Raw genomic sequence first — 12,569 nt, 5'->3', positions numbered from 1 at the left:
TCCAGTAACGTGACTTGATTTTGGCTATTTAGCATTGAAACAATGAATAAGTTGAGTAAAATTTTACCCTGAGCCAATAGTCGACGGCTGCCAAGTCAGTTGCAATGTTGCCAAGATTCAGTTAGAATTAAGCTCACCAAACGCGTTGGAATTATATTACTTCTTACTATGGTCGAGTTGGAATTAAGTCAATCGTAAAAATCCATGATTGTAGGTACACGTTCGAAGAAAAACCGAGTAACGCCGCAACAATATTTACACGAATACACTCTTTTTTTTAACTCCGTTATTTTTAAGCGTATACATTCCTGAACGTAAATTTATCAAGTTAATTTCTCAAAGCACCAGTATTATTATCATTATTAATTATTTTTTAAGTTTCTACTTCGTAATCAATATGATATCATAAATGAATGCCGATATACTCAATTTATGAGAAAACGATACCAAACTTGGCTTAGTAACTTAAATAATAAAGATATCAAGATAAAATTGAGATATAAATGTCGTTTGTATAAATATTTTGGTTGTGAGTGTGATGTTTTCTCAATTGATTCGGTCAAGTTATGTTCTAATGTATGGGGAAGACAAACAAATTATATCCAGCTTGAGATGAATGTAGTATTGGGTATGGTGATTTACGCACACTAACTTCCCCTCCCTCCCCCTGACGTAACCTCTCCTTTTAGCATGAAATATGTCCCGTTTGACAGTAGCCAACAGGCCAATCGTTTACGCTCCGTAGCGTAGCGTAGTCATCTCTTTCTATCACTCTTCCAAGTGCGACAGAGGCAGTTACGTTTCGTTCGCTTCGGAGCGTAAACGATTGGCACGTTGGCTAGGCACCCTGTACTCACGGAACCTTAAGATTTAATACAAGTTAGAAAAAAATATAAAAAAAGGAGTATTTTTTTATTAGGTAATTCTTAGAAAAATACTTGCGTCTGAAATTTCATAATAAAATGAAATATAATCAACCGTAATAAGACTGCAAATTATAAAATATATCTTACAAACTAAAACACACACTATGGCTTTGAAGCATTTCGCAACCCCGCTGTTTCAGGGAGCAGGGAGTGTTAAATAGTTGGCTATTCGCTGCGTCCTGCAACACCCTCGACGCTGCTGTATGTGTCCCGATTACACTACCTTACGAAGGTCGAGGACATCGTAAAGTATTTACGAGTCAAGTCTGGATTCGCCCTGAGGGTCGCGAAGTTGGAATGTCGACACAATGCGAATTTCGACCTTCACAAAGGAGAAGTTTTGGCCCAAGGGGTGAAGTTGGATCCAAGGGTGAACCCAAGTCCAGTCGGTGCCCTGATTCTGACGCGCTGGCTTCTTTCTCTTCTCCACCTTTGTGAATCAATCTCCGTCGCATCGTGACTCCCATAGAGTCGGCTGTTGAGATTCTGTACCCCTTTCTTCGGCCGCTGCTTAGACTTGGACGAAGCAGGCGGCTTAGCGGCAGTAGCAGCGTTGTTTTCTTTTGGAAATTCGATAAGTACTTATTTGTAAATGATAATGAAAATCTAATTTATACTTACCTAGTCCTTAGGCTGTAAATGTAACCGAATACGCATACACACCGCCCATAGTATCCATAAAAAATCGGCCAAGTGCGAGTCGTAGAGTACCATTTATGACGTATTTATAAAAACTACTGTTTTATCATTCTCTTATTTTAGAAGTTACAGCGGAGGGGGAGGGGGGACACATTTTACCACTTTGGAAGTGTCTCTCGCGCAAAATATTCAGTTTAGAAAAAAATGATATTAGAAATCTCAATATAATTTTTGAAGACCTCTCTCCATGGGATCCCTTTGTTTGACATAATTATTGAAAGTCATAATGTAATGATAGTCATATTATCATTAGTCATAACTCTGAAACCGTTAACTTTTCAGGAATTTCCTTAGATTATCCTATAGATAGGTTAGGTAAGGTTAGGTTTGTTTTATGGCAATCCTGAAAAGTTACGCGTTTCTGAGAAAAACCAAATTATGACTAACGAAAATGCGGACAAACAATACATTATGACTTAAAACTTTATGGGAAACAATAGAGACCCCCTCTCCATAGATACCCCACAAAAAAAAATGTTGAGTTTCACTTCCAAGTATGGGGAACCCCCAAAATTTATTGTTTTTTTTTTCTATTTTTGTGTGAAAATTCACAGAATACATCTACGTAGTACTTACCAAGTTTCAAGAGTATAGTTCTTATAGTTTCCGAAAACATTGGCTGCGACATACGGTCGGACAGACAGACAGACAAGACGAATCCATAAGGGTTCCGTTTTTTGCCATGTGGCTACGGAACCCTAAAAAGGGTTGTTTACAAAATCGGTCATGCTCATTCTCAGCATTTTAAAGTAATTATTTACACTAAAACTGTGAATTAAGAGATAAGGTGTAGGTACTAAATTGAGTTAAATACAAAATGTATATGAAAATATTAATTTCCAACAGTAAATCTCGCATTGCTCATATAGCCTATATGATATAGGTACCTACATATATTATTATAGAACGGAGAATGTGCATTGCAGTCTCTTCTGACTCTTTCTAACTAAATATAAATAAATAACTGTTGATAATAGTAGTTTATGTGACTGCTACATAATAAAAGGCCTTAAAATACACGAGTGTGGGTTTAAGAAACGAACGAAGTGAGTTTCGTAAAAAGATCACACGAGTGTTTTAATGTCTACATAATTATCTAGTTACATACACTATTTTATCTACACACATATATATATACTTATACACATATAAACTTTCTATGGAATATTCACTAATCCAAATTACAGCCTCCGTTAGGACATTGTTGCCAAATCGTTGCTCTCTTGGCGGAACTCGCGGATATGTGGTGGCGTCACCGAAATATATTTATCGCTTATTTTACACGTAATTTTTGGTATAGTTACCTTGTAAACAACAAAACATATTCATTTTATACTTAAACTTATTAAAAGATAAACTGTACGTCAAATGGCGGTAAATGAAAACTTTTTCACTTAGATTTTGATTTTTTTTTAAATTTTGAGTCAAACTAAAGTCGGGGGCCTATTTCCGTATCATTCGATACAAACTTACTTGCGAGATATGTCAAAATTGTATGCAATTGACATTTCATTTCGAACAAAAAGGCATCTCGTCGACTGATATTAGAATAGAGGTCAAATCGAATTGCTTTTTTTTCAGAGATGTTCCAAATTTGAATGCTTACCAAATCGATTTTGATGTAGTTATGAAGCAATAACTACATTATCACAGATAAGAAATTTGTTGTAACAAAACAGTTTATAGAGGGTTTATGATATGTATGTAGATAAATAAATTTATTAACGTAATTGTTATTTTCATTTAAAGATGTGTCAAGAGCAAATTTGATAAATTAAAATTTGTTCCTAAAATGTTATCTCACCGGTAGTTTGTAAAAGCTATGGGGGTCCAGGCAGGAGGAGTCAAGTGTAAACAGCGGTATAGTCAGTTAAATAATGAACATTTATTGAAATGTATCGTCGTCTTATATACTATTCCTAAACCTACGAAAAAATAGAAAGATAGGTATCTTAGAACTACAGAATCTAATCTACCCTTTGACGTAAATCGCACCTCTCTAGAGTGCGATGGCATATCTTCTATCCCGCTCACAATCGCCGGTTGCATGAAGTGGGTAGTAGAAAATACAGCAATTCAGGACTACCGCAGAGAATGTCGCTTGCGAGAGTAGCACGCCCTGTCTTCCATCTCGCTCCAACCGCTGCATAAATACGTGCGCGCCGCCTGCGCGCGCCTCAGTTGCGTCCGGCCGTCGATGCGAGCGCATGTCCCATAGCACTCCCTCTCAAGCGAAGCGAATACGTTTCGTGACTCTGCCCGATCTCGTCACATACGTCTGAGTGTTTGGGCTAGATGCAGGAGTCTGGCTGTCGCTTGTGACGTCTTCATTGTAGATGTAGGCTGGCTTCAGACGCTCTATAGTGACGACAGTAGTTCGTTGTGGCATTTGTATCTTGAAATACTTGTCGTAGCGTTTGAGGACTTCGAACGGGCCATCATATGGTGGTGTGAGCGGGGGTCGCACGGTGTCATTACGCACGAATACGTGAGTGCACGACGCAAGGTCCTTATGCACGAAAGGTCTCCATTGCGTAGCGTGCGTCCGGGTTACAGGAACAAGTGATGACATTATCTCTGACAAACGTCGTACAAACTCTGCATCTTCAATCGTCGACTTTGTAGGTACGAAGAAATCAGCTGGCATGCGTAGTGGGGATCCATACGTCATCAATGCAGGACTTAGGTTGTTATCGCTGCGTAATGCGGCTCGTAATCCAAATAAAACTGTAGGCAGCTCTTCGGACCATCTTGAACTTTCGCCCCTTGCCATAAGAGCGGCTTTCAAAGTGCGGTGTAGCCTCTCCACTTGAGAATTCGCCTGAGGGTGGTAGGCAGTGGTACGTATTCTTGTGGTCCCAAGCTTCTTCAGGAGAGCGTTGAAAAGGTTTGACTCGAAGGTACGACCTTGATCTGACGTGATGCGTAGCGGGCATCCAAATCTCGTAATCCAGTGCTCGTACAGGACTTTAGCGACAACTTCAGCTGTTATGTCGCGTACTGGTATTGCCTCGGGCCACTTCGTGCAGCGGTCGATCATTGTGACGCAATATCGATAATCATTTGATATTCTTAGGGGTCCCACGATATCGATATGCAGATGCTCGAAACGCTGAGATGGCGGGAACTCTCCGATAGGTGGAATCACGTGACGATGTATTTTAGCTCGTTGACATCCAATGCATGCTCGAGTCCAAAGTGCGACGTCTCTGTTCATTGCTGGCCAAAAGAACTTAGATGCCATAAGTCTCCTCGTTGCGCGTACACCTGAGTGGCTTATATCGTGTTGCGCTTTGTAGGCCGCATAACGATAAGCGATAGGTAGGTACGGTCGCGGTGTGCCAGTTGAGAGCTCACACGTGATTGGTCGATTGATGGCTGGTAGTGTGACTTCAGTGAACTTCAGATTTTCTTGAGTTTTCAATTTTGTTAGTTCTTCATCGGTGCGCTGGTCGGTGGCTAATTTGTCGAAATCTATTGCGGACGGACATTGTATTTCTTCGATTCTTGATAAGGCGTCAGCGATGTTGTTTTTTTCGCCTGGGATATACTGGATGCTCGAACAAAATTGGCTAATGAAGTGCAGTTGGCGCTCGCGTCTCGGAGTGTCGCTGCTGCTCGGTGCTCGCGTTAGTGCGTGCGTAAGTGGTCTGTGGTCCGTGTAGACGATGACGTCATTGCCTTCTATAAGTCGTCTGAAGTGCTTTACAGCCATGTAAATCGCTAGGAGTTCGCGATCATACACACTGTAGCGGCGTTGCGTCGGACTCAGTGCCTTCGAGAAAAATGCCAGCGGTTTCCAAACATTATCAACTTTCTGTTGGACCAATCCTCCTACGCTGTGGTCTGATGCATCACTCATGATACATAGAGGAGCGCCGTGAACTGGATACGATAGCGTAGTTGCTTCCAATATGCTTTGGCGGCATTTCTTGAAAGCTTCATCTGACTCGGTGTTCCATTCGATAGGAGTCTTGTCATTTTTCTTGGAGTTGTGCAGATACTTGTTGAGTTGAGACTGAAGTTCCGCTTGATGTGGTAGGCAGTCACGGTAAAAATTTAACATGCCTAGAAATCTTCTCAGCTCACAGACTGTCTTCGGCTTTGGGTAATTCAATATTGCTTCGATCCGCTCTTGAGTGGGACTGATGCCGTCGGGTGATACTTCATAGCCAAGGAAGTTGATTTTTCTTCGTCCGAACTCGCATTTATCGACATTGAGAGTTACGCCGTATTTATCTAGGCGTTCCAGGACTTGTCGAAGCAGTGTTTTGTGTTCTTCTTCATTTTCAGAGGACAGGAGAAGATCATCGACGTAACAGAAACAGCCATCTATGCCTCGTAGAACGTCGTGCATGAATCGTTGGAATGTTTGGCTTGAGTTGCGGAGCCCGAACGTCATTGAATTAAACTGGAACAACCCGAACGGTGTGATTATTGAAGTTTTCTGCGCGTCTTCTTTGTTCATGGGGATCCAAAAATACGCCATCTTCAGGTCTAATTTTGAAAAAATATTCTTGTTGTGCAACTGGTACGTAAAATCTTGAATTCGAGGTAAAGGATAGCGATCGGGTTGTGTTACGGCGTTCAGACGTCTATAATCGCCGCAGACACGTAGAGAACCATCTTTTTTCTTGACAACGTGCAGCGGACTTGCCCAGGGGCTGTTTGAGGGTTGACAGATGCCCATTTCCATCAAGCGTTGGAATTCGGCCTTCGCCGCTGCATATTTGTCGGGCGGCAGTGGGCGTGGCCTGGCGAAGAGTGGGGGGCCCGTAGTCTCGATGAAATGCTGCACGTTATGCTTGGCCGGCGTTTTCAAAGACATTGGTCGTAGTACATTAGGATACTGTTTGAGAATCTCGTAGTAGGCTTGATTGCTGCTGATCAAATAGACGGTTTCTTGAGTACTTCGAACTGTTAATGCGTTGACTTGGAGTTTAGTGGTTTTGTCGATGAGCTTCTTTTGATCTAGGTCAGGTAGCAGCTTGTAGTGCCGAAGGAAATCAGCTCCGAGGATTGAGGTCTTGATGGCAGCCACGATAAACGTCCAACGGTAGTCGCGCCGTAGCCCCAAGTTAAGAGTGATTGTTTTCTCTCCATAGGTCTTAATCGGCGTGTCGTTTGCGGCGTAAAGCTTGTAGGTGCTTGATAACTGGTTCTTCTTGTGATGCGACGATAGTACTGATATTTCGGCGCCAGTGTCGACGAGGTAACGTTCTCGAGAGTTGCGATCGATGACACAAAGGCGGTTGCTGACTGGAGGTACACCGAGGCCCGCCAGAGTCGGTGTAGGCATTAGTTTTCCGATGAGCTAATCTTCTTGCTACACGGCGATTCACATCTTCGTGCTTTGTCTCCGAATCTGAAGTGATATCTGCACAGCCATCCAGGATCACCGGGCTTGCGTGAAGTTCCATGCGCCGACATAGATCTCGAACGGGAACGGCTGCGAGAGCGAAAGGGACGGCGATAGCGTTGCCGGCCGCCGGACCGAAGGGCTGCAATTTCGAGTGTTAAATTGTCGAGCTTCTGGGATAACTTCTCAAAAAATGTGTTTGCGCTGCTTTGCGGGGCTTCAAAATCTGTGGCTCGTGTGACTGCAGCAACGGTGACTGGCTCGGCGTGCTCTAACATCTTGTCGGCCATGGCATCACGTCGGGGTCACCAAAAGCGGTATAACTAAATATTCAGACAGTTTCATAGTTCTAAGAACATGACTAATAGGGAGCAGGTGCCTGGAATAGCTTGCAAAATGGCACGTTATCGATTTAAGGCTTCGCATTTGGCAGCAGAGTTTGAGAATTTTATTAAAGTATCCTAGTGAGATTTCATTCGCGTCTATCGATCGATACTAAGAGAGCTGTCAATATTAGAGACAATGATGAGGGACATTTTGAAGATTCACATTGATTGGTTACCTCGGTTTTTGTAATTTAAATGTCTTAGAAATGATCGATTCTACTCCTTTAAGGTTACGTTAGGATGACAAACGCAGCAGTGTTATTGTTGCATATTGCAACGTTAATGCTGCAGCGTTGACTATGTTCTTGCTTTACTTAGAGGGGCAAGGCCGTTATACTAGGATCTGAGAAAGTATAAGTGTAACTTGAAAAAGAATATTATGTCCACTAACCAGTAAAATCAGCTACTCTTTATAAACCATCAAAAAGATTTGATACTACGAGTATGAAGTTACTATAAGAAAATTAGGGATATAACGTCAAAATATATCAGATTAATTAACTTTTGCTGATTTCACAATAATTATTATTTCAATATATTTCTGTATATTTTTCATGAGCGCATGAATTTATTTTGCTTTATTATTTATTTATATGAAGCAATATTTACCCTATTTAAACATGTAAAGCCCACACTCGGGTGTGCGATATTCAACTTGTTGTATTTCATTATATTTCATAATTATTGTTAAAAATTTAATTAATGTTATAACTCATTCCTAAAGCAGCTTCTCCAAAACTCGTGAAAACTTCAAGTAAATGGGTTAAACTCAAAACTATGTTAACGTCTTTCCTGTAGACATACTCAAAAGTTAAGGGCTAAAAAAGGTTAATTTTCTTAAACCCTTATCTACATGAAAGGATACTCCTGTTACTTGGATAATTATGAATATTATGATAAAATCATTACCTACACGCCCATTGCTCACAAGTTGTCCAGAGAGTAGAAAACTTGTGTGATCATGAGAACTGTAAAATTTTCCCCAATATCTATGTGGATGCCGGTAGAGAAGCGTGGGCGGGGTAGCCCCAAGAGGAGACAGCGAGACGACTTTGACACCATTCTAAAGGATTGTAAACCTTTACAACTGGCCGGAGAAAGCACGACTTCGGGAGTTATAGAGAACCAAGGGAGGTGCCTTTTCCCAGTTTCCGTTCGCCTGGTGATTTTCTGGTTTACCTGACACATCATTGGGCACAGGCGATCGAGACAAAAGGTAAATCGCGTGCATTGGTATTAGTTAGTTTGGAATAGTTGGGATATAGCGAAGGCCTTCGATCGCGTTTGGCACAAAGCAGTCTCTCCGTTTGAAACTTCCATCCTATATAGGCTTCTCGATAAACTATGTGAATGGATCAGTAGCTTTCTAGCAGACACAAGCATAAAGGTCGTAGTTTACGGTGAATGCTGAAACTCCTTGTCTGTGAATACTGGTGTCCCTCATGGCTGTGTGCTATCGCCCACGCTATTCGTCCTGTAAAATATCAATAACATGCTGCAAATCAGCGGCATTCACTGTTATGCTGATGATGATGAAAGTACGAGTGATGTCTCTTACAACCGCCGCGCCAATATTTCTCAGGAAAACATCATTAAGAGACTTAGAGACTATTTATGTTACCATGCGGCTGATTAAATGTGATCAAAATCTTACCAGAATACAAAAGCTGGTGCTTCCGTTGTCTGCACGATGGCGCACTGAAGACGTAAAGTCGAGCCTGGCTTGAGATACTTCTCAGTGGGACCCGAAATCTGCGCGCGTGCCTCTGTAATAATTACAATACTTTAGTCAAGATCATAACGCTTTATGATTCAAGAGTTTGGCACTCATGATTAATATCAGTAATGTGACATAAATAGCACGTAATTAAGTCGAAATGAATAATTATATGCCATATATAACCTTTTCCGACATGTAATTATTGAAACATACAAATCGCTAATCAATCAATTTTTATTATGATTGAAAGGGCCAGAATGCCATAGTAAAATCACCCCTGGCTAAAAATCGAATATTCTTATGCACGTTTATTTGTATTTGAATATTGTGCCCTAAATGCTTACTGTTTGCGAAAAAAAAAAAACACATTTTTTATTTTTTATTTACCAAACTATGAGTGGCAATTATTACACAAACACATTCATTCCCGTAATTGATATGTTAATTTAACTACAACTTTTATTGTCATAATTAGAATATACAAAACAGTTTAGGTGTCGAGATTGATATATATGATTATAATGGTATATAATCTGATTATGATGTGCGATGTATCGGCTGAGCGCTGACACCAATATACCTACTATTAGGCGGACAGTTCCTAAAAATTGTGGGTTTTCCATTTTCATTATACGTTGCTTATTACTAACTACAGCACTATTGCTGCGCGACATCACTGCCGCTAATGTGTAAATCGATGTTGCTGTCCTGATTATTGACATTTGCGGCAGAACTGCTCCGCTGCAATACTGCAGCAGAAATGCTGGTACAGTCACGTCTGAAAATATCGATACGAAAAAAGTGCCAAAAATATGTATACCTTAAAGTATGGGCAATAAAGTCGTATCTACATATTTTTGGCACTTTTTTCGTACCGATATTTTCAGACGTGACCGTATAGTCTTTTTTAGACCATGTCGGTGGCAAACAAGTATCCGGCCCGCCTTACCAGCAGTCACCGTAGCCTAAAGATTTTCATTGCTTTGCTGTGTAGCTCCTAGAGGCTGAATCCCAATTCCGGACGTTACCGTAAAGGATTCAAAGTCGACATAATTTTTGACACGATACTTAGTAAATAAGCTCAGATATAGTTTTTAGTACCTGAATAAAAAAAAATATCTTAGCTCGCTTTTTTGGAAAAATGTTCAGTTTGTAAAGAAAAATCTATGAAAGTCTAACATTGTTTCTTGCCTACTGCATCCATTGTAATCATACACATATGTTAAATTGCATGAAGAATTTGATCATCATTTTAACCACTTTCTTGGCGGGTAAAGTTAAATGAAGTTTTCGCCAACATTGCCCACGTCAATTTCGCATGGAAATACAGCTCGTAAGACGTTGAATCAACGATCACCGTTCCCTTCGAAAATCTTAAAGTTATCTATGTAAACTTCTTTACAAAATAGGTGAGCAATGTTACCTACCATTTTTGGTGTTTTTTATACAAATCGCATGCAGCATTTTTAAATGGTTGTCACTTTTGAGAAGAAGTTTTTTCTGTAATGTATTGTATTTCGGGATGTAATCAAGCGATTTGCTTAAAATTTTAAAATGATGTTCTTTATTTAGAAATGAATCGATACTCAAAAACACGAATAGCAGTTGTCATATAAAGAAAAAAATAAGACAAAAAAAAATATGTGGCTGTGAAGTAGTGACACCTCTATTTTTTTTCTATTTGTAGACCATACATTAGTCTACTACTTGCCTAAATATCAAAATTTTCCAAGCGGTACTTCCTACCAAAAAAACAGTAATATGTGTGGTCAAGTTCTGCACTGAATCGGTGTTTTTCAATGTAGTATACAAATTCTTCGATTGTTTGAGTTTTCTTATCAGGTCGAGGAACTCTTTTTTGTACAGTTAATTTTTTTTATTTGGTGACATTTCGCAAGTGAAAATATATAGGAGGAATCTGGTAGATTGAGCCATCATTCAAATTTCAGTCGAATTTAGCATGTAGGTACTTTCAGTCATTCGTAGTTTTAAATGTCATATAATCTCGTGCCGGAACAAAACAAATCAAAAACTAGAAAATTTACTTATAAATCATGTCATAAATGACATGACATGTTACTAATGACACTGTAACAAAATAAACAAATCTCTGAAAGATTAATTCGTCTAAACGGCCGCCATTTTTCACGTGTCAGAGCCCGAAACCGACTCGTGATGGATTCTCTATGCCAGTATTTCAGGCTGAGATAGGTTGTTAGTGCACAGAATTTTTTTAGACCAAAAATAAAAGTAGTCTCCGCGAGAGATAGTAATTGGATTTTTGGCGTGGAGACCTTGCATAACGAAGACGAAGTCGTAACAATTTTATGTACCGGGATACTGGCTGTGCACTGTAAATAACGGGTCTTATTTTTCACACAGCCTATTAAAATACTACTTTACTTACAATTAGTCAGTCGTCAATTTGCGGAAGTCGATAATACATACATAATTATATAATCGAAATTATTAAACATTCTACATTATATAATTATATATTCCTTCAAATATATAAATGTGTTAGCCAATTAGTGTGAACCCGTTATAGTTCTTACCCGTCATCGCGTATTTTTAGGCAATTAATGTTCCTAACCATATAAAAACATCTACGCAAATAAATATTATTAAAATTAAAGATTGTATTTTAAAGTATACGACAACCATTGTAAACTTGAGACTCACTAAATATCGAGTCCCTAAGTAACTTAATATCAGTTCCAGTCAAATAACTATTATAAACAAGGTTAACTTGATAAATTTCCCCACGCTCTGTTTAGTTCATTGTTGTCCGCTTTTTTTTTATGGTAGAGGAGGCAAACGAGCAGACGGATCACCTGATGGTAAGCGATTACCGCCGCTCATGGACACCTACAACACCAGAGGGTTTGTAAGTGCGTTGCCGGCCTTTAAGATGGGAGTACGCTCTTTTCTTGAAGGTTTGAAGGTCGTAGTAGTAGTAGTAGTAGAGCCATTTATTCCAATAAATATTACATTGGTTTCAAAACATGCAATGATTTTGTAAATAGTTTTAGTATTAATAATATTTCATAATTTGCAGTGTAAATTTATACAATTATAAAGATAAATACTGAATTTCATTTTTTAATTATTGTCCCATGCATTCTTATAATTTAGGTTGATAAGTTATGCTACTAATTATTGTATTTATTTATTTATTAAATATTTATTGTGATGTCCATTTGTGGACATAGGCCTCCTCCATCGTGTGCCATGTATTTCTGTCCGCAGCAATTCTCGTCCAGGCTACGCCCGCCACGGCCTCGATGTCGTCCCGCCAGCGGCGCCGCGGGCGACCCCGCGATCTTTTACCGTCGCGCGGGTACCAATGTAGCATTTGTTCGCTCCAGCGACCATCATTTGTTCGGGCGGTGTGCCCGGCCCATCTCCATTTCAGTCGGCAAATTAGTTCGGCGGCATCAGTAATTTTGGTCTTTTTACGGATGTCGACGCTCTTTATT

General features: G+C 39.8%; 1 protein-coding gene across 1 annotated transcript in view; it reads right to left on the bottom strand.

Annotated features, from left to right (window-relative positions):
- Positions 1 to 12,569, bottom strand: part of LOC133533842 (uncharacterized) — a 166,226-nt gene that overhangs the window by 27,450 nt on the left and 126,207 nt on the right. Inside the window, exon 6 of the mRNA XM_061872900.1 lies at positions 9,025 to 9,136. Coding sequence (XP_061728884.1) covers positions 9,025 to 9,136 — 112 coding nt within the window. The remainder of the gene's footprint in view (positions 1 to 9,024; positions 9,137 to 12,569) is intronic.

The sequence above is a fragment of the Cydia pomonella genome, unplaced genomic scaffold, assembly GCF_033807575.1.
Source record: "Cydia pomonella isolate Wapato2018A unplaced genomic scaffold, ilCydPomo1 PGA_scaffold_207, whole genome shotgun sequence".
Classification (NCBI taxonomy): domain Eukaryota; kingdom Metazoa; phylum Arthropoda; class Insecta; order Lepidoptera; family Tortricidae; genus Cydia; species Cydia pomonella.
The sequence above is the reverse complement of the archived record's forward strand: the minus strand, read 5'-3'. Positions and strand labels throughout refer to the sequence as shown.